The sequence below is a fragment of the Notolabrus celidotus genome, chromosome 3, assembly GCF_009762535.1.
Source record: "Notolabrus celidotus isolate fNotCel1 chromosome 3, fNotCel1.pri, whole genome shotgun sequence".
In the NCBI taxonomy this organism is placed as follows: Eukaryota; Metazoa; Chordata; class Actinopteri; order Labriformes; family Labridae; genus Notolabrus; species Notolabrus celidotus.
Window position 1 is genome coordinate 28,314,601 of NC_048274.1, and position 17,866 is coordinate 28,332,466.

General features: G+C 39.6%; 2 protein-coding genes across 3 annotated transcripts in view; one reads left to right on the forward strand and one right to left on the reverse strand.

Moving 5' to 3' along the window:
* The window catches only part of cd276 (CD276 molecule), a 90,891-nt gene extending 78,157 nt beyond the window's left edge, over window positions 1-12,734 (reverse strand). The window contains exons 1-2 of one of the 2 annotated variants that reach the window (XR_004630744.1): window positions 12,442-12,734; window positions 3,851-3,946 (exon numbers count right to left, since the gene is read on the reverse strand). Coding sequence is in view for 1 of the 2 variants with exons in the window: in XM_034679974.1 (XP_034535865.1) it covers window positions 3,851-3,896 (46 nt within the window). In the remaining variant the exon portion in view is untranslated. The remainder of the gene's footprint in view (window positions 1-3,850; window positions 3,947-12,441) is intronic. The other variant, XM_034679974.1, reaches the window with a different exon arrangement.
* ubl7b (ubiquitin-like 7b (bone marrow stromal cell-derived)) lies at window positions 12,213-17,462 on the forward strand. The gene is made up of 12 exons (XM_034679973.1): window positions 12,213-12,298; window positions 13,718-13,843; window positions 14,303-14,483; window positions 14,652-14,771; window positions 14,871-14,956; window positions 15,922-16,006; window positions 16,095-16,152; window positions 16,272-16,405; window positions 16,532-16,581; window positions 16,685-16,861; window positions 16,977-17,090; window positions 17,227-17,462. Exons 2-12 carry the CDS (start codon window positions 13,841-13,843, stop codon window positions 17,365-17,367), a joined length of 1,149 nt encoding a protein of 382 aa, XP_034535864.1. The 5' UTR covers window positions 12,213-12,298; window positions 13,718-13,840; the 3' UTR covers window positions 17,368-17,462.
* The last annotated feature ends 404 nt before the right edge of the window (window positions 17,463-17,866 follow it).

Consider the following 17,866-nt stretch of genomic DNA (forward strand, 5'->3'; position numbering starts at 1 on the left):
TGAACAGAGAGGATGACAACAACAAGCAATTAGCTCGACAGCCTCCTGTTAGCTCTGCCACTGGCTGACACTGCTGTGTGCATTGCTGTAGCGAGCCAAAGATGTTACTGTACTGAGCTACAGTTGATGCTCAGTCATTACTGTATGTATACATTGACGTTTTATACATTTTGCTGACACTTGTAACAACCACGGGTTATAATAAGTGTCATAAAACGATACTTGAGATGCGACAAGCAACCAGCAGAGTCAAGGGTCAAAGCAAGGCTTGGCTGGTGTGTAGCAATCTTCCTTCCTCAATGGTGCATTTAATGGGAACAAAACAACAACAGACAAGCTTCTTCACGGCTGCAGCAACACAACAGCTGTGCAGTGCTGTCTGAGTCACATCAGGGAGAGGCTTTTTTACCACGAACGATCCATCATCTGACGCCTGAGTCAGGATACAGCTGGGAGCTACAGAGACAATGTTGCTACTTGGGATGTCACTGTTGTCATGTTCTGTCCGTGTATGCTTTTCTTGCAAAAAGACTATTCCTGTGATAGGAGTGTTGGCAAATCACACAAAGTGTAATTTTGTCTGCTGAGACAGGCACTTGGAGGAGTTATCAGGAGATGACATGGTTGGATACAAGTGAGATTACAGCCAGTTATCTCAGCGAGGGACCACGGAGATCCTGAATCCTCTCGACACAGACGCGCAACAATACAGAGCTGCTCACAGAACTACAGATGTTAGAATCACAGAACCCATCAGCTATCATGATAATGTACTCCACAACGGCCAACTTTTTATGCACTCTGGTGTAGCCAGAAGTTGGCAAGAACCAATTTCCAGCAGAGACTTCCTTTTCCATGCACTGCATTGTTCACTGTCCCATTGGCAACTTGAGAGCTTACCATTTGTTCAGATCAACAGTGATGACAAATGTGCACCTACAGATGCATCTGCAAAACACACAACATCATTTCTTGGTTCATTGCATACCCCTGAGTCACACCCATATCTTTGGTGAGACGCTGACACAAGCCTAGGGCTAAAACTTGGTTGTTTCTTTAAGCTGCTGTTAATTATTATTAGAAGTTGCATACTGTAGTGCTGACATATTTTTGCTTACAGAGTCTACATTTTCAGCATAGATATGTTACACAGAGGCTTTTTTCCTGACATAAGTACTTCAGTAGTGCAAAAAATAAAATTCTTTGTAATTCAAAAGTTTTAAGTTCGCCTAAAGCAACATCTGGATCCTGATTTAAAAAAGTAAAAATACAAACTTGGCCAGATCAAATGAACCATATTTAAAACACTTGTAGTTGAATGGAAGGTTTTCATTAATGATCCATTCCAGGAAGTTGGGAAATCTAATCGCTGATTGGCTTTCACCACAACGCAGATTTGTTGCGCAGCTTGAAAGTCTTGATCAAGAACAGATTGTTAGCTGCACTTGCATACAGATATCTGTTTCTAACAGTAAATAAATCTTGGTCAGATTATCGCCATTGGGAGACGGGATCTCATTGCAGCTCAATGTGTTCCTGTTTTTATTGACTGATGGTTGATTTTATTTCTATCTTGTTTTTATTGACATTGTTCTTATTGATGGCTTATTTCTTGTTCTTATTGAGGGTTACCTTCATAGTACTGAGCACTTTGTTTGTGCTGTTGGTTGTTGTTATATGGAGGCTGACTCACTGCAAACAAAATCTATGTACAAATAAAGTAATATTGAACCTTGAACCTTCTGCCTGCTTTTGCTCTCCATACGGACTACTTTCCTTGAAACAACAAAGCCTGCTGATACGTGATGGTCAATACTACTACGACAATGTTCCTGTGCGTACAGATGCTTAGTTAGAGTCTGTAGATAGAGATTATAGATGTTTCTATCACACTTTTTTGTTTCCTCTTATAAGCAGACTTGGATACCAGCTTAAATAGATTCCCCCTCAAAACCAAGTGCAAATAAAAAAAAAAACCAATAAACTGTACCAAACCACTAATGTAGTTATTCTGCTAGCTTTGACACACACTGTAAGCAAAACACTGTGCATTTTTGTAACTGTCAAACAACATTTTACTGGAAACCAATGGATGTTTGTGGGTGGCTAAGTGGTTATGGTACTAGATGTGCGTGCATACTTGCCCAGCTGCAGCTGTATGTCAGACAGAATCAAAGGCCGTTGTAAATACTGATATTTGTATCAGAGCAACTCTCTGCTTTGGGGATAATGCATATGTTAGCATGGTGCCAAAATTGACCTTTAATTTGGATAATTACTGTTGGATGAAAATAGTCCATTTGTAAGCTGGAAATCGTATTAACTACATCTCACTGAATGCTGTGTCTGAATTAAAAACTTAAGAAAATATATGCACTTTTGTTCGTGTGACTGTGAAATTCACCTGAAACCCTCTTTGAAGCTGCTAGCACAGTGGGAGTTTCTTACATTACACTAAATTAAATCCACAAGGCACGCTGTGTTTTGTTTCATGTTACATGTACAGACACTGGCATCAAACCAAGCTCCAACTAATTCACTTAGAGATCCAGTTAGCAGAGAGAAACTGAATCATTGTGTGAGCCACAATAGTCCATTACCCGTGAGTTAAAGGGCTCCATCAATCCCTGACACCTCCTCTCCTCCTCCTCCTCCTCCTCCTCCTGCTGCTCCTCCTCCGCCTCCTCCTCCTCCTCCTCCTCTTCCCTCCTGGTGAGAGGAGCGAGTCAGGCAGTGGATGCCACGCAGCCAGTAATGAGGCGGCCGCGGGCCCATTTGTGCTGGGAGAGAATAGGTCCCTAATGAACCACAGAAGACACTTAGGTCCACTGAGTCAAGATTGAAATGTGCCACTGATGGCCGATAGGAGGTTGTGTCAGCTCAACCAGAGAGCAGAAAAGGCAAAAAATAGCTCTTTTTAAATGATGGTGTTTTGGACGATAAAAGTTCTTTGTGAACTTTGCCAATTTTATGGCACGCAGAGGAAACCTTTCAGAGCTGACTTTCGCCTTCTTCGGGCTATAAATGTACATTAAGGGATATTATTCACTGCAATATTTTGATTTACATTACATGCCAGTCACACACAAGCTGGTTTTTGAAGCACATGCAGTCTTGACCTCTTTTTCTGCCCACTCAATCCCCTTCTTTTACTCCCTGTGTCTTTCACGTTATCAAACCAGTGCAGGCTATTTGTCTCTTTTTCATGATGACATATGCTCTTCCTGGAGCACCATTTCTACTGAAGTGAAACTTTTGAGTGCGTGACTGATGAATCCTCAGTTGCAACATCAACCACCACCCGTCTTCCCAGTGATATAAATATAAGAGGATGACTTCCACACCACACTCCCTGAGTCATGGCAGAAGGTAAAAAAAAACTGCACCTCTGGCACTTTTTATCTGAGGCCTCACCCTAGCCCCCGGCTCTACTCCTCCACCTGTCTGAGAAAGGTGGAAGCTATCTGTTTTACAAGCAGAATTAAGAGAAAAATATAAAAAGACATCCTCCCATATCATAGAGCTGTAAGCCTGTAAAAACTCATCTTAAAGGAATTATGGGGAAAAATGTCTTTTCGCTCCCTGAGGCACAGCGTCTATATAAATAAGAATATGTTCTCTGTCTTATAGATGGATGAGAGTTTAAACAGGGAGGGTTTATAACTTTCCAACTACTGGCACATTATTTTTGGGAGTTGCCTCATTTGAACTATTGTTTTGCCCAGTGAAGCCTTTGAAAGGGGAAAGACTAATAGGCCCTGCAGGGTGTGTTGTTTAGCAGAATGTGGTATTTCCCACAGCGATGACTGTGATCTAATGGCAGGGCACAGTAAAGCACAAAAAAACCCACCCATAGCTTGAACGGCCAGCATGGCAGGCAGCAGGAGGGACAGCATGGTCTTCCAAGCTGGATTCAAACTGCGGGTCAACTTCTTCAGACACAGCGCTGCAGGGAGAAAAACACAGACAAGTGAGGAGGAGGAACAAACACAGACACAACAAAATGGCATAATAGGACAACGTGAGGATAGAGGGGTGATCAAAAACTGGGCAGAAGAAAAAGAGGGCGTTTTCTGTGTCTTTGTTGAAGCCTGCTTTGACTCCCAGGTGGGCGGAGTTTAAGACTATAAGACAATGCAACATGTCTCATAAAGTATAGGCTGTTTAAAAGTCTACAATATTCTAAGTGGCGTATAAACTTATCTGAAAGGACGACTGACGGGGACTATTTCTGTCCTTTTTTTCTGGCCTGCTGAAGGCTTTTCTCTTTCAGACAGAGTACAGCTGTGATGACAAATGGGGACTTCCAAAGTTGACAGGAAACAGCCAAGTCATTCTCTCTGCTATCCAGAGGGAAAACACTACTTTAAGAGTGAGTAAAGACAGACAAAACTATCTCCTCCCGTCTACTCGCACTCGACTCAGCATGAAAAATGTATGAGGTGTATATCTCAGAGAGAGGTCACTTTCTCCATCTGTATTTGTTGAGACGGAAACTACTTATATTTGTTTTTTACATCAAAGTAGGGGTGAGCTTTTTCTCACTCTCGTGATGCTTTTGTTAAGGTCACCTTCAAGTACTTTGGAAAAGTGGTCTGGTTTGCCTGCTGCAAGCCATCTGGAATAAACATGATGCTCATCATGATCGCCTTATGAAATGTGTCTGTGCCAAGAAACAGTAAGGCCTTTGAGGGATTAATTAAACTTCATAAACTTGATGCAAGTTCATGTCAAGTGTCAGACCACCCAAAAACGACATGCAGAGTAAAATAAAACCTATTATTACCCGGCTTTCTTACTGATCTTCCTGCTGTGTAAGAGGCTTGATTCTGATTGGTCAAAAGACCTTGACAAGCCCTTGACAACGGTTATTAACTTTCACTAACATGAGTAACACAAGAGGAAAACTGATAACATGCCATGTCAAATCAATCTGCGGAAAGGAGTTCTGGCACATTTTGCCTCTGCTTGTTGACACAATAGATCGTAAGGTGAGGTAAAACTGTAAGTTTCTGTTCGCATCATGTTGGTAAACAATGTGGCAAAAACGCTACTTTTGGTTAGCATGCTAAATCATTAGGCTACGTACATTTTCATATTAGATCCTGTCTAGCAATATTAGCAGCAGGGGAGCAGGTGAGTGCAACTTTAGGTTTCCAGTCACTACAAAGAAACTTAAATCATGAGCGGTGAGTCCAATGCGGAAGTGCTAAAAACTGCAGTTCATTGAGGATCCGCTTGAGGCTGGCTCCGGAAGTACCGGAAACCACATACACACCAATTCAAAAAAGCCAATTTTACAGCAGAAATAAACATGTTTACAGCCTGGTACAAAAGACGAAGTCTGGATAACTCATTTCTCAATCGGCACACACTGTTAGGCGGGTGATTTTTTCATAAAACAAAGTCTTCCAATGAGAGGCACAGCTGACTTGACGGAACACAGTAGCTGTTGGCTAGGAGGCTCAAAGCCCGCCTCTTTACGTTACAATCGCTCGACAGCAGCAATATGGCTGCCGCTGACGATTGGCCTCAAAACAGTTCTTCAGAAACAGATGGGTGACGTCACGGATACTACGGCCATTATCTATACAGTCTACGGTTAAAAGTTGTGACATTTACCTTGTTTATTCCTAAAGGGGTTATAACTGCACAGTTATAAACTATATACATAAATCATTTTACATCTATAAAATAATCTTTATCAATGTTTTTTTCCGACATGTCTAAATCTTAAGTTAGTAGCCGGGTAACTACCTGCTAACCATACATTATATCTGACCTATTTAACACAAATAAATCCTTCAAGCTTTTGAAACAAGAAAACATACACATTCTGCTTCGGTTCTATGACCAAAATAATACTGACTACCTCATTACATGATAAAAAAAACACCAAGCTTACGACATTTTATGACTGACATCAACACATGTTGCTTGAGAATATCTCCAGGCGAGTGAAATGCATGATGCAGCGTATACGTGGTTAAACAATATAAATTACGTGCAAATATGTAGAGTAATAATAAAAAGAGGAAGACAAACACAGTGAGGAAGAGAAGGAGGGGTAGTGTGGTAGTGTGGTAGTGTTCTACTGAATAAAAGACTTCCTCTGTATTTAGAATATTAAGCAATTGTGTACTACCCTCACCAAATGACATCTGAAATGATTGAGTAGTCATCAAAGCATTGGATACCTCTCTGAATATCCATCCTGTTAAAATGTGTTATTTTCTATGAATGACAGTGTGGTGGTGTTTTATGCTGAGTTTCCTTTGACTGTGAAACATACCTCTGTGTAGTGTTGCTGTGAAAAGAGTCAAGGTAACTGAATGTGCTACAAGAGGAAGATTTGTGTTTTAGCAGAAAAGGATGTGGGCAGTAATTTACCAGCAGTCTGTGACTATTCTGAGATAACTGGTAATTTGGTTTCTTGTCAATAGCTGGTTTGGAATGACATCATGTTTTAACACATAGATGAAGAGGTGCAGGGTTCTGTTTCCTGTCTGCTCTGAACACTCACATCCTCATCCTTTATGTCACCCTATTCTTCACTCCTCATCTTATTAACAATAGGGGGGGGCAGGTTTCTGTGCCATGAGAGCGTGTGAGAGGAGGATGAAGATGATAATCTAGACAGATTAAAGATCAAACTCTGAATTTTACAAAGAGGGATCTATGGCTATAGTTTATTGGCTTGTCTTTAGGAGAAAATTGGATAAGGCTGCAATGAACTGATAATTCTAATGTCTTAAAAGTCTATAGAATGTCACTAATTAGGGAAAAATGTCAATGAGAGTTTCTCATATTTAATGTGGTGTGTCATTTAAAAAAAAAATTAACTAAAGTATACTAAGTTTCAAATAATAAACACAGAGGAAAAATAAAAACCTATATATTCCTTATGGAGGCTAAAAATTGCATTTTCTACCATAATAAAACATTTTTTTAATTGTAAATGGCGATTCATTTTAGGTCTTTCAAGTAATCAGTCACGTGAACCTGTAGCGACTACAGAGAGCCAAAAGCCGCTGAGAGGCTGAGGTCAGGCCTAGTTAAGTGTTTGACGCGCTAGAAGCAAAATCCCTGATGTACAAAAAAGTAGGTTTAACCTTTTATTAACGAAAAAGGATAATCAACTCATGATGAAGTGCACAAACAATTGATTAAAGTGATCAAAGAAAATAGCGGTAAACAAAAAGTATGGAGACCCAGCTCACCCCCTCTCTCTACCACCAAACAAAAAAATACAGGTGGCCTAAATGAACTGAATATCTCGCCCCTATACAGGACCTGTAAATAACCTAATTACCTGACCCCACAGTAAACCATATCATAAACAAACAAAAACAATAACACCACAAAACATATACAAACAATAGCCACCCTAAACCTCAAAATGAGATACTATAAACACTCAAATCTCTCATGGTTCCTACAGGACCAATGGCTGCACTGGTCTAAAAATCACAAGATAAAAGGGGAGCTGGTGTGCTCTAAGCCTTCAGGGCCACAGGTCACACTTCACATTTCACACAATGTGTGTGTATACAGGCTACTTTCATCAAATACATAACTTTCATAGGGGTTAACTGTTAAAAGTATCAGGGAAAAACATTGAATAGATATTAGTTACATGAAATATACAGTAACTTTAAAGCTGACTTCACATATTGAACTATACTACTAGTCAAAAGTTTGGACAAACCTTCTCATTCAATGTTTTTTATTTATTTTAATTATTTTCAACATTGTAGATTAGCACTGAAGACAGCAAACTAATATAGGTGCCAAAGACCTCGCGACCCCCCACTGTAACTCAAAGTGATCTAATGTGGCTTCATTTAGCTGGTCGTGCAGAAAATTAGCTTACCTATATGAGCATTGTGGCTGTGTGACCTGTGCTGTTATGAATTAACCTACTGCTACTGACGCTTTGATAATTAACTGTTCACTAACCCTAAACTTTGGAGTCATCTGGCAAAAGAAGGCAGAAAACTCAATACGGTTTCTATTTCAAGGTTTTATTTGAAGTTTAGCTACTATTCTTGTCGATATTTTTTACTATAAATGGGAAAATGCACTATTTTTAGATAACTAAAAAAAAGAAAAAACATTCTGGAAGACTTCTCACGATCTCCTATTTGTGTCTGGTGACCCCCCAGGGGATCCCGACCCACACTTTGGGAACCCCTGGTGTAAAGTATACAGTATATAGTATCAGGAAATATGACAGTGACAAACCAATGGCTGATACTTGTGCTGGTTTGTATGAGCTGCTCTGTTACACAGACATGTGACTGATGCACAGGACAAACACATCTGCCACTACTCATGTAAATAATATCCAATGAAATCTGAACCAAAGACCTGAAGGGGATTTACCAGACACTTCTGTAGTTCTATTGTCCTGATGCCTGCAATCACATACGCTTATTATGTCTGTTTGTTTTTGGTCTAATAGTCTTTCTTCCTTCGACAGTGTGTCTTTTTAATGTTGTCCACCTCTGTTACTCCTGTTTTTAAATCAGAGGGTAAAAGGCTTTTCATTTTATCCAATTTTTCCACTTCTTATAACAAGTGGTGAGGAGTCGATCTGCACTCACAGGAGCTACATCTGAAGAAAGATGAAACATCAACATGTGGCTGGTTGCTAAAACATCCCACAAATTAACTTAAATGAAACCTTATGTTTGAATGGCCACATGTCTGCACACATCTACAATTTAAAGTCTAGTAATCATTTCCTTTATTGATTTTTTGTTCATGTGAAATGTGATTAAATTTGGGGGGAGGAAGCTGATAGAGAAGCAGTGATGTTCCAGTTTGAGTGAAAATATTACTATCAGCTGTAGCTCCACCTAATGGTTCAACCGAATCTTTTTCCATGGGGCTCCTTTTATGGCTTCAGCAGAGGGGATGTGGGCAGGAGTGCAGCCTCATCACAAAGTTTCCCTAACAGTAAGAAGTCACCACTTACTGTACTCTCTGGACTTTCAGAAGAAGATGTGTCAACCTAGAGACCAGCTCAAGAGAGATTCAAACAACACCATGTAGATCTCCCAGGATATTTACCCATTAAAGTCAGAGAACGTGAGTTATTCACTGCACACAGAATCAAAAGACAGAATTAATATTTAATGAGGAAAAGTCCGGACAAACATCACAGCTGTCCTCTCCAGAAGGAGTCAGCTAAAATATGCCAACACACCAAACCACAGTCTGAGTGTGCCTGTGGTGTGCAGACACCAGGAAGTCATCAAAGGTATTTTTTTTACTGAATGACTCAAAGTACTGAGCTGACCCCATGCCAGCATGGAAATTCTGTTTTCTTCCTCTCATGCAGCTCAGCTATAACAATTCAGTGTCAGAGATCAAAGCGAGCGAGCTCTGCTTCCAAGTCACAACCTGAGGAGTATAATGACACAAAAGTTCAACTTTAGAGGACAGTGTTTTAATACAGCTGGGTTAACCCTCATTATTTCACTAGAGTGTTAAAGCGTTTGCTAGTTTTGTATTCAGATTTCAACACTGTATGTGCAATTGAATACTAATGGGGCTGTAAAGTGAAGAGCATTAAAAGGAAAGGAGACGATCAGTGAAGGACTATTTGACAGTCTAAATGTCTAGACTTCTTTTTGGGATTGGTGTGAGTCAGGGAGTGGTTTTCATTTTGACACACGGCTAAGGAATGCTAGGTTTTAGGTCAATGAAATAAGTGATTCTTTTGTTTTCTTTATGTTTTTTCAGTTTTATAGCACTAATTGCAGTTTTCATCCCCAAAAATATGTGTCAGTGTATCTAAACTGACCGTCCATGCGTACACTTCTCTCCAGAGTGACAAGGACACACTGGGAACTCATTCCTTGTCCAGAACTTCTGTATTCAGGTTAATGTTCTCATTGTGCTTTAACCATTTGGTGCATTAGAGCCTTTGTCATCGCTGCCCAACTCTCTGGAACTCTCTCCCTCCACACGTCTGCAACTCTGACTCACTTCACTCATTCAAAACCACCTCAAGACCATCCTTTTAAAAAAAGCATACAACAAATAACCTCCACTCCCTCCTCAACTCAACTCTCAACTCAACTTTATTTATACAGCACCTTTCATACATAAAAACATGAAGCCCAAAGCGCTTCACAGAATAACAGAGAGACAGAAAACAACAGCTATGGTAAAATTATAAAAGGCAGGATTATAAACAAAATAATTAAAAATCAAATTAAATCAATACAGTAAAATTAATAAATAAGTAATAGCGGAAAGAAAAGTTCAAAATATTAATTAACAAGATCAGATGGGTACAAGAAATAAATAGATGAATAAATAATGAAATCAGATAAATAAATGTTAAATCAATGATTAAAATAATAATGATTAAAATAATAATAAAAATAATATAAATAATAATAATGCAGTCCAGGGCTAAAAATAAATTACTCGAAATTAAAAGCTAGAATAAAATGTTAGTCTTAAGTTTACTTACGCCTCACCTCTGTCTTTGTTTAGTTTTATTTATTTTATTTTATATTTTTTATCATTTTATTTAAAGTGTATTTGAGTACCTAGAAAAGTGCTAAATAAGTCCTATAAATTATTATTATTATTATTATTATTATTATTATTATTATTATTATTATTACTTTGTCAATGTACACATCAGTTCATCAACTTTAAGAAAGCAAGAAAGTTTTACATGCTAACTTTCTTCATAATCTCTTGAACTTGTTTACTCTTGCACCATGCATCCATATCATATAGAATCTAATGATAGCTAAAAATAATGCTCTGCTACATTATGTATATCTGATTAGCATGTGAGGCGGTGACAATACAGTGTAAGTGATAAAAAAAAAGCATATAGGATCTGTATACAATGGGATGCACACCGCACATCCTGCTTATGTAAACAGGGGCCAATTAGTGTAACCTTTATCTCACAGCAGCGTGACATATATATGTGCAATAATGAATGCAATAAAATAATTCTTTCAACTGCCTATGGTCCCAAACTGCAATTACATCCCTGACAAGACATGCGTTGGACATTATTATCTCTCTGCTATCACTAATCATTTCCTTTACATGTTGTCAGAATGGAAAATACTACATCCTCCTACACCCCACAGGAAGCTGTACCTGCCAAGCAGAGAGCAGCTGCACCGGCATGTGATAAGGCAACCATGTGGCAGAGGAGACATTCTCATTATAGCCTATATATGGCACCAACATAGGCTTCTTTGCCTGTGACCTCATATCAACTTTTTCTACCAGGGTTTATTTGAAATATCAGGGGTAAAACTTTCACTAACTTACAAGAAAAAAAATAGAGAGATAGAAAGACCCCGACTCCCTCCAAACACACACACACAAATACACATAACATAGATCAGGATGGGAACCAATGTAATTTAGCAAATTCAAAGCAGTTTAATACTCAAATGAAAAAGATGCACAGTTTTTCTTAATATAATAGGCGTTTTTCAACTGCAGGAACTTTACCCAGGAACAAGGGACTTTACCCCTGAACAACATGCATTTGACCGGAGGAACCAGGGTCTAAATTTAGTTCAGGGGTAGATAATCCACCCCCTGAAAAGCCCCCGCTTTTGGGGGTCATACTTTTCAAAAGGTCCTGAGACTTTCAGCTTAAGGTAACGGTGTTTGTGGAGTTTACACAGTTGATGATACAGAGGGAGTTCCTGGGAATGCATACTAGTTCAGTTATTTATTAAGATTTCAAAATATAATTTAATATTTTTTTTTTCTCCATATGTCACTGGCCTGATTTGCACACCTGGGACTCCAGCCCGTGGTTGAAACACAGACAACAATGGGGGCACAGGAACCTTTTAGTTCCAGGGAAAGTAGTTCTGGTGGGCTAAAAGACCCTGGAACTCTTGGTCAAAATGCATCTAATGGTGAGAAAAACATTATACTACAGTATACATACTGTTAGATAAAAGCCTGCATACTGTATGACCTCAAGCAAGTTGCATGAACGCAAAACACGTTATAAAAAGACTGACATACAATTTAATTGAAAGACTGGGGATAATTTACGTCATTTTTTCCAGCACATGCAACACTCTCTACTTAATTAAAAGCATGGATGCAGTGCTCCCTGTTCGTCGACTGGGGGCGCTGTCCATTTCATTCATAAATAGCATTGCCTTATATAAAATAGTGTACTGTATAGCTAAGCAGGCCTCTGTGTTACTTTAAAACTATAAAAAAAATGACCAGCCCTGCCAGAAAATGGAGCCAACTATGTGAACCAGTTATCCTGCCCCGGGTGAGTTCATGGGGTTCTCCTGCTCCCCGCCAGCTGTTGCTCGTCTTTGAAAACACAAGTTATCTTTCTAATTAGCCTACATTTGATAAGCTGTCCGTAAGTTCGTGCACTGCTTTCAAACACAAGTTTTTCTTCGGGCTTACCATGTCAGGAGGACGAAACTTTCAGACCAGCAACCATCCAGCAACAGTTTTACTCCTTTCTCTGAACAGCTCTGCCGATGTGGTTTTCAGGAGTCGCTCATTCCTCTCACAACAGCAAAGCACTTTGAAAACTGCTACCGCCGATAGAACTAACTGTGACAACGCTAGATAACGCTGAAGGATGTTTTTATAGTGCGTGGGTATGTCCCATTGATTTGGGACGCTCCTCTCTTCACAGAGACAAACCACTCCTTGCCGCTTTGTCCAGCAGTGATGTCATACACAGAGGGGAAGCAGTCTCGAGAGTACCGACCCCCAGGGTTAACCATTTGTGAACACATCGCTATCAACCTCGTTTTCTTACAATATACTATAAGAAAACATATTTTAAAATGTAAATCCCCGCCTGAAATTACTTTTTATTTTACAAATGCTTAAATCCGGACTGTGATTCTCTCTCTCTCTCTCTCTCTCTCTCTCTCTCTCTCTCTCTCTCGCTCTCTCTCTGTCTCTCTGTCTCTCTGTCTCTCACTTCTCTTACAGTATGAAAAAAAAGACCATAAGTCGACTTCTGAATTTACTCTTAGGACAAGCAAAGCTGGCAATTTATTTAAGTAGAAAAGACAGAATGGAAAATGATCGGAGATGGGATTGTTTGATCATTTTTTAAGAACCTTGTCAAAGCTTGAGTATCGTTAGAGTACAGATATTATGTAAAAATGGAAGATCTAGCTGCTTTCAAAATGTTCTTTAAAGGACTCTAAAACCATTTTTGCAGATTTGTTAATATAATCTAAGTCCAGATGTTTGGTTGTATATCATGACTGTCTTTGTTGTAAGATTGTAAATACTTTTAGCAGAATAAATAAATTTCACAAACTCTCTCTCTCTCTCTCTCTCTCTCCTCTCTCTCTCTCTCTCTCTCTCTCTCTCTCTCTCTCTCTTTTTGCCATTTTGCCATTTTGTAGTATTACCATGGATTTTTGTCCTAATACCTCATTTTTTGCCTTTGAAACTATTATAGCAGACTTGGTTAACAGTGTGAATTGGAATGGAACTTGCAGACTATATAACTGTCTGGAATCACGTCTGCCCAAGACATGACATAGCTTGGAAAGTCTTGAATCTGCAGCAGGAAAATCAATTGGGGACATTTTGTCTGTAGCACATGACAAAAAAACATAGCACAAAATTAAATACAGTGTTATCATATTCACATATTTACAGTAATGTTAATTTAAATGTCCAAAACGTTTGTTTGTGTCCTTTTACCAAGAGACTCAAAGAACCCCAATGACAAAAACAGTAAAGCAAAAGTCCCTCTGATTGGTCAGTTGAAGTGGACGTCACAGATACCACGTGACGAGCACCAGGAAGTGTATCAAGTGTCAACAATAAAATGGTGAGTATGCTATTTTTCTAATAAATACTGCCTTTGTCTCGGCACTCTACGTATCACCAGTTTCAGCACTGTTACGAGATTGTTCTTGAGCTACCACATGACAGAAGTAGCACGTATAATTTAGAAAGAAGGCGTTTTTAAAGCGAAACCAAGGAGCTAACCGTGGTCTAGCCATTTTTGCTAGCGTAACTGGTCATGTTAACAATAACGATATTAATTCCAGGGTTTATTTTTTTATTCTCTAACAAGTGTGTGTGTGAGTCGTCTCTGTGTGTGTTGATTGTTGTCCGCTGTCAATAAGAAATATAGTCTGTTTTTATCTTGTAATGAAACCAAAGTGAAGCTGAGGTTACCACAAGAACCCAAGTCCCCACCACTCATGTTCAATCATAGTTAGATTTTCTGCTTATATCACTGTACACGCAATAATGCTGAGGGTATGTTCTGTTTGTGGAATAGATAGAGATGTCCTCTTCAGACTGGCAGCTGTCATTGAAGCTGGTGGATCAGCCAAAATCCATCTTCCACTTCCCAGAGATGATGCCGGGGGATGTTGCTCCTGGAGGATACAGAGTCGCTACTTTAAAACAACTTGTGGCAGCACAGCTTTCAGACTCCATCCCTGACCCTGATCTAATAGGTCTGATTTGAGGACATAATAAATAATCTGTGAATGAATTGTTTCTATGTTGCATAAAGTAATCCCTCAGTAGTGTTATCTCTGTTGTGAATAAAAAAAACGTGTTCCTATTTTCCAAGTTCACTAATTTCTCATGTCCTGATCCGACTCTGTTAATGTTTGTATCAGAGCTGGTCCACTGTGGGAGGAAACTGAAAGATGACTTAACTCTGGATGCCTGTGGGATACAGCCGGGGTCCACCTTACACATCCTCAAAAAGACATGGCCTGAGCCAGAGAACAATTCAGGTCAGTGTGTTTTTCCATAAAGCGTTTAAGCTAAATCAGAACTTTTGTACAGTGAAGCTGTAAGTGTGAATGTGAACATGGATGTTTTTTATTTTGCAGAGCCTGTGAACAGAGCGACAGCAGCCAGAGAATTCAGGGTGTTTCATGCTGCACTTCACTCTCTCAACTCTACCTACAGAGATTCAGTGAGTAGATGCACCCCACAGACATAAACAGGGTCTTGTCCTTCTCCCCCCTCCCTCTATTACACTCAGGTGATTAACTGTATCCTTCAATGCAAATAACAGGAATGTGGAGGGTTTCATTGGCACTTTTTTGACCCAAAGCATTCCTTGACCTGAGTAGTGTTGTGCTATAGTTACAGAGTTGTGGTTGCAGTCATAACTGTGATCAGAGACATGCATTATTGAGTGGCTCTCCCAAGGTGCATTTTAGTGCTTCCTGTGAACAGCAACTAAAAGCTGGTCAAAGATTACCCTCATCGTGAATACGCTGGGAGCTTTGCATAGCATTAACCTGCCAGGCACTCTCCCCTTGTGAATAGCAGCATGTTGGCTTAAATGATGAAGGGATGATTTAGATAATTTAGGAAACTGGACAACTAGATAACTGATATAAGCCACCCACTTGATAACATTGATCAGTGGATATAAACAGATGTGGATGGAGATACAGAGTATGGAGTCAGATGACAAACCCTTTTACAGCAAAGCACTCAAAAATAAAAAATATACTCAAAAGATGACAGCTACTCAATGTTTTCTGATCTGTCACGGCACTAATGTACCTGCAGAGTTATACAGGAATGACACTGAAATAAGATAGCAGGATCAACCATACATATATGCCAGATAATAATCCTGATATTGATGGTTAAAACATACACTGAGTGTATGGATTGTCTGTTGTTCTCTGTTTGACTTGCTGCTTTGTAGTCTTCCAAAGTATCTTTTAGTAACACTCACACTGTTTATCATTATTATAACCAATACATTAATAATCTAAGTGTATGTCAAATCTGCAACACACACTTGTAATGTGGTTTAGGTGGTTAAATAAGTATAGATTTATTATCTTGATAAAATTGAATCCAGAATCCACTACTGTTTTTTCTGCTCTAATATCAAATGCCGTCCCCCCTCTTGTTTAGGTATATAAAATGCTGACGAATAAAGAGTCTTTGGATCAGATCATTGTGGCTACACCAGGGCTCCGATCAGACCCCGTCGCCTTAGGTAAGTCATGCATCGTATTTATAACTACTGTCTAATTCAAAATGCAAATATGAAAATGTTAACATTTTCCTTTCACACTCTTGTTCAGGGGTACTCCAAGACAAAGATCTCTTTGTGCAGTTCACCGATCCTAGCATGCTGGACATGTGAGTTTGGCTTGTCTTTGCTACTGGCTGTTGCATGCAGCATAAGGATTTAGCACAATACAGACACACAGTGAAGGTTTTTCAGATTTACGTCAGTATTCTTTATGTTTGTATCACAGTTTGATCAGTTCACACCCAGCCCTCGTCAACGCCATCATCCTGGTCCTGCACTCTGTGGCTGGCAGTATGCCAGCCCAGTCCAATGCGGGTTCATCTCGCAATGTCTCAGCCAGTTCTTACAGTGACATGCCAGGTAAAATGTTCCTCATGTACGCACTTATAAAATTAATTATACAAAGGTAATTAGAACATAAGAATATCTATCAAAGACAGTCCTTTGTTAGACTTAATCACTTTGTACTTCTTGTCTACTTGGCAGGAGGCTTCATGTTTGAGGGCATGTCTGATGATGAGGAAGATTTCCAGACTGTAAGTCACTCTACTTCACATACATTAGTATTCCTGCAAAGGAAAATGTCATGATCAAAATTGTCCGTTTGTTGTGTCTTGATTTGCTGTTATACTGTAACAGGGGAGCCCAGCAGGACCCTCAAGCAGAGCAGGAGGCTCAGGAGGAATGAGACCAGTGTCTTTAGGCCATAGCGGTGCAACAGGACCTCGCCCAATAACACAGAGTGAGCTAGCAACAGCTTTAGCCCTTGCTAGCACTCCTGACAGTAGTGCAGTCACTCCAACAACTTCAAGCCAGGTAACGTGATTATTTTAGAAAATATATATTATTTTGTTCAGCTCTGTAATACTTTTGATTCAAACTGAAGACTTTTTAATGGTATTTAAACATCACCTTTTATAATATTTCTCAGGCGGACCCCTCAAGTAGTGTGGCCCCCATGCCAGCAGGGACACCGGTCAGTAACGATCTCTTCAGCCAGGCTCTACAACAAGCTCTACAAGCCTCCAACATGTCTGCTCTGCAGGTGAGGCTCCAAACTCACAGAATATGTCACATCCTCAGTCCATGGAGGAATCATGTTTGATCAAATGCAACAATAATAAGTTGTGCATTTGCATTTGTTCATCATCCACTGAGTGAACGTGTTCTTGTTTTGCCAGGGCCGATGGCAGTCCCAGATGCAGCAGCTCAGGGACATGGGGATCCAGGATGAGGAGCTGATGTTGAGGGCGCTGCAGGCTACAGAAGGTGACATCCAGGCTGCCCTGGAGCTCATATTTGCTGGAGGCCCAGGACTCTGAACCCACACCCTATGGACAAAGGCAAATGGGGGGGAAACAAAAGGAATATTGTCCAGTCACTGCCCAGAAAAAATAAATTACTCTTTAGACATAAAGCATATGATTTGTTTTTATTCTCACACATTTTTATGCAGGACCATTTCAGCTGAGCTTTTTAAAGCTATAACAGTTTTTTTTTTTGTAAAAATAAAAAATAAATGTAGTCATAGTTACCTTGTGATCAAACAAATATTTGGTTGTACTGTCAAAATTCTTCTATACAAGTGACCCAGCCACACCGGTACTTAGTGTTCTCTCAGCCTATGTAATTCTACTATTTGATCACTAGATGGCAGTGCTGTAGTTTATTCCCATTCAGATACAACAGATTACCACAAGTCAGCCTTGCAGATATCCTGCTTGTGATTTTGCTCATTTCTTCCTCTAGTTTTAGAATTATGTTTTTGACCTTCCCTCTGTGGAACATTGTTTGATTAATCATGGTAAGTGTGGGAGCTGG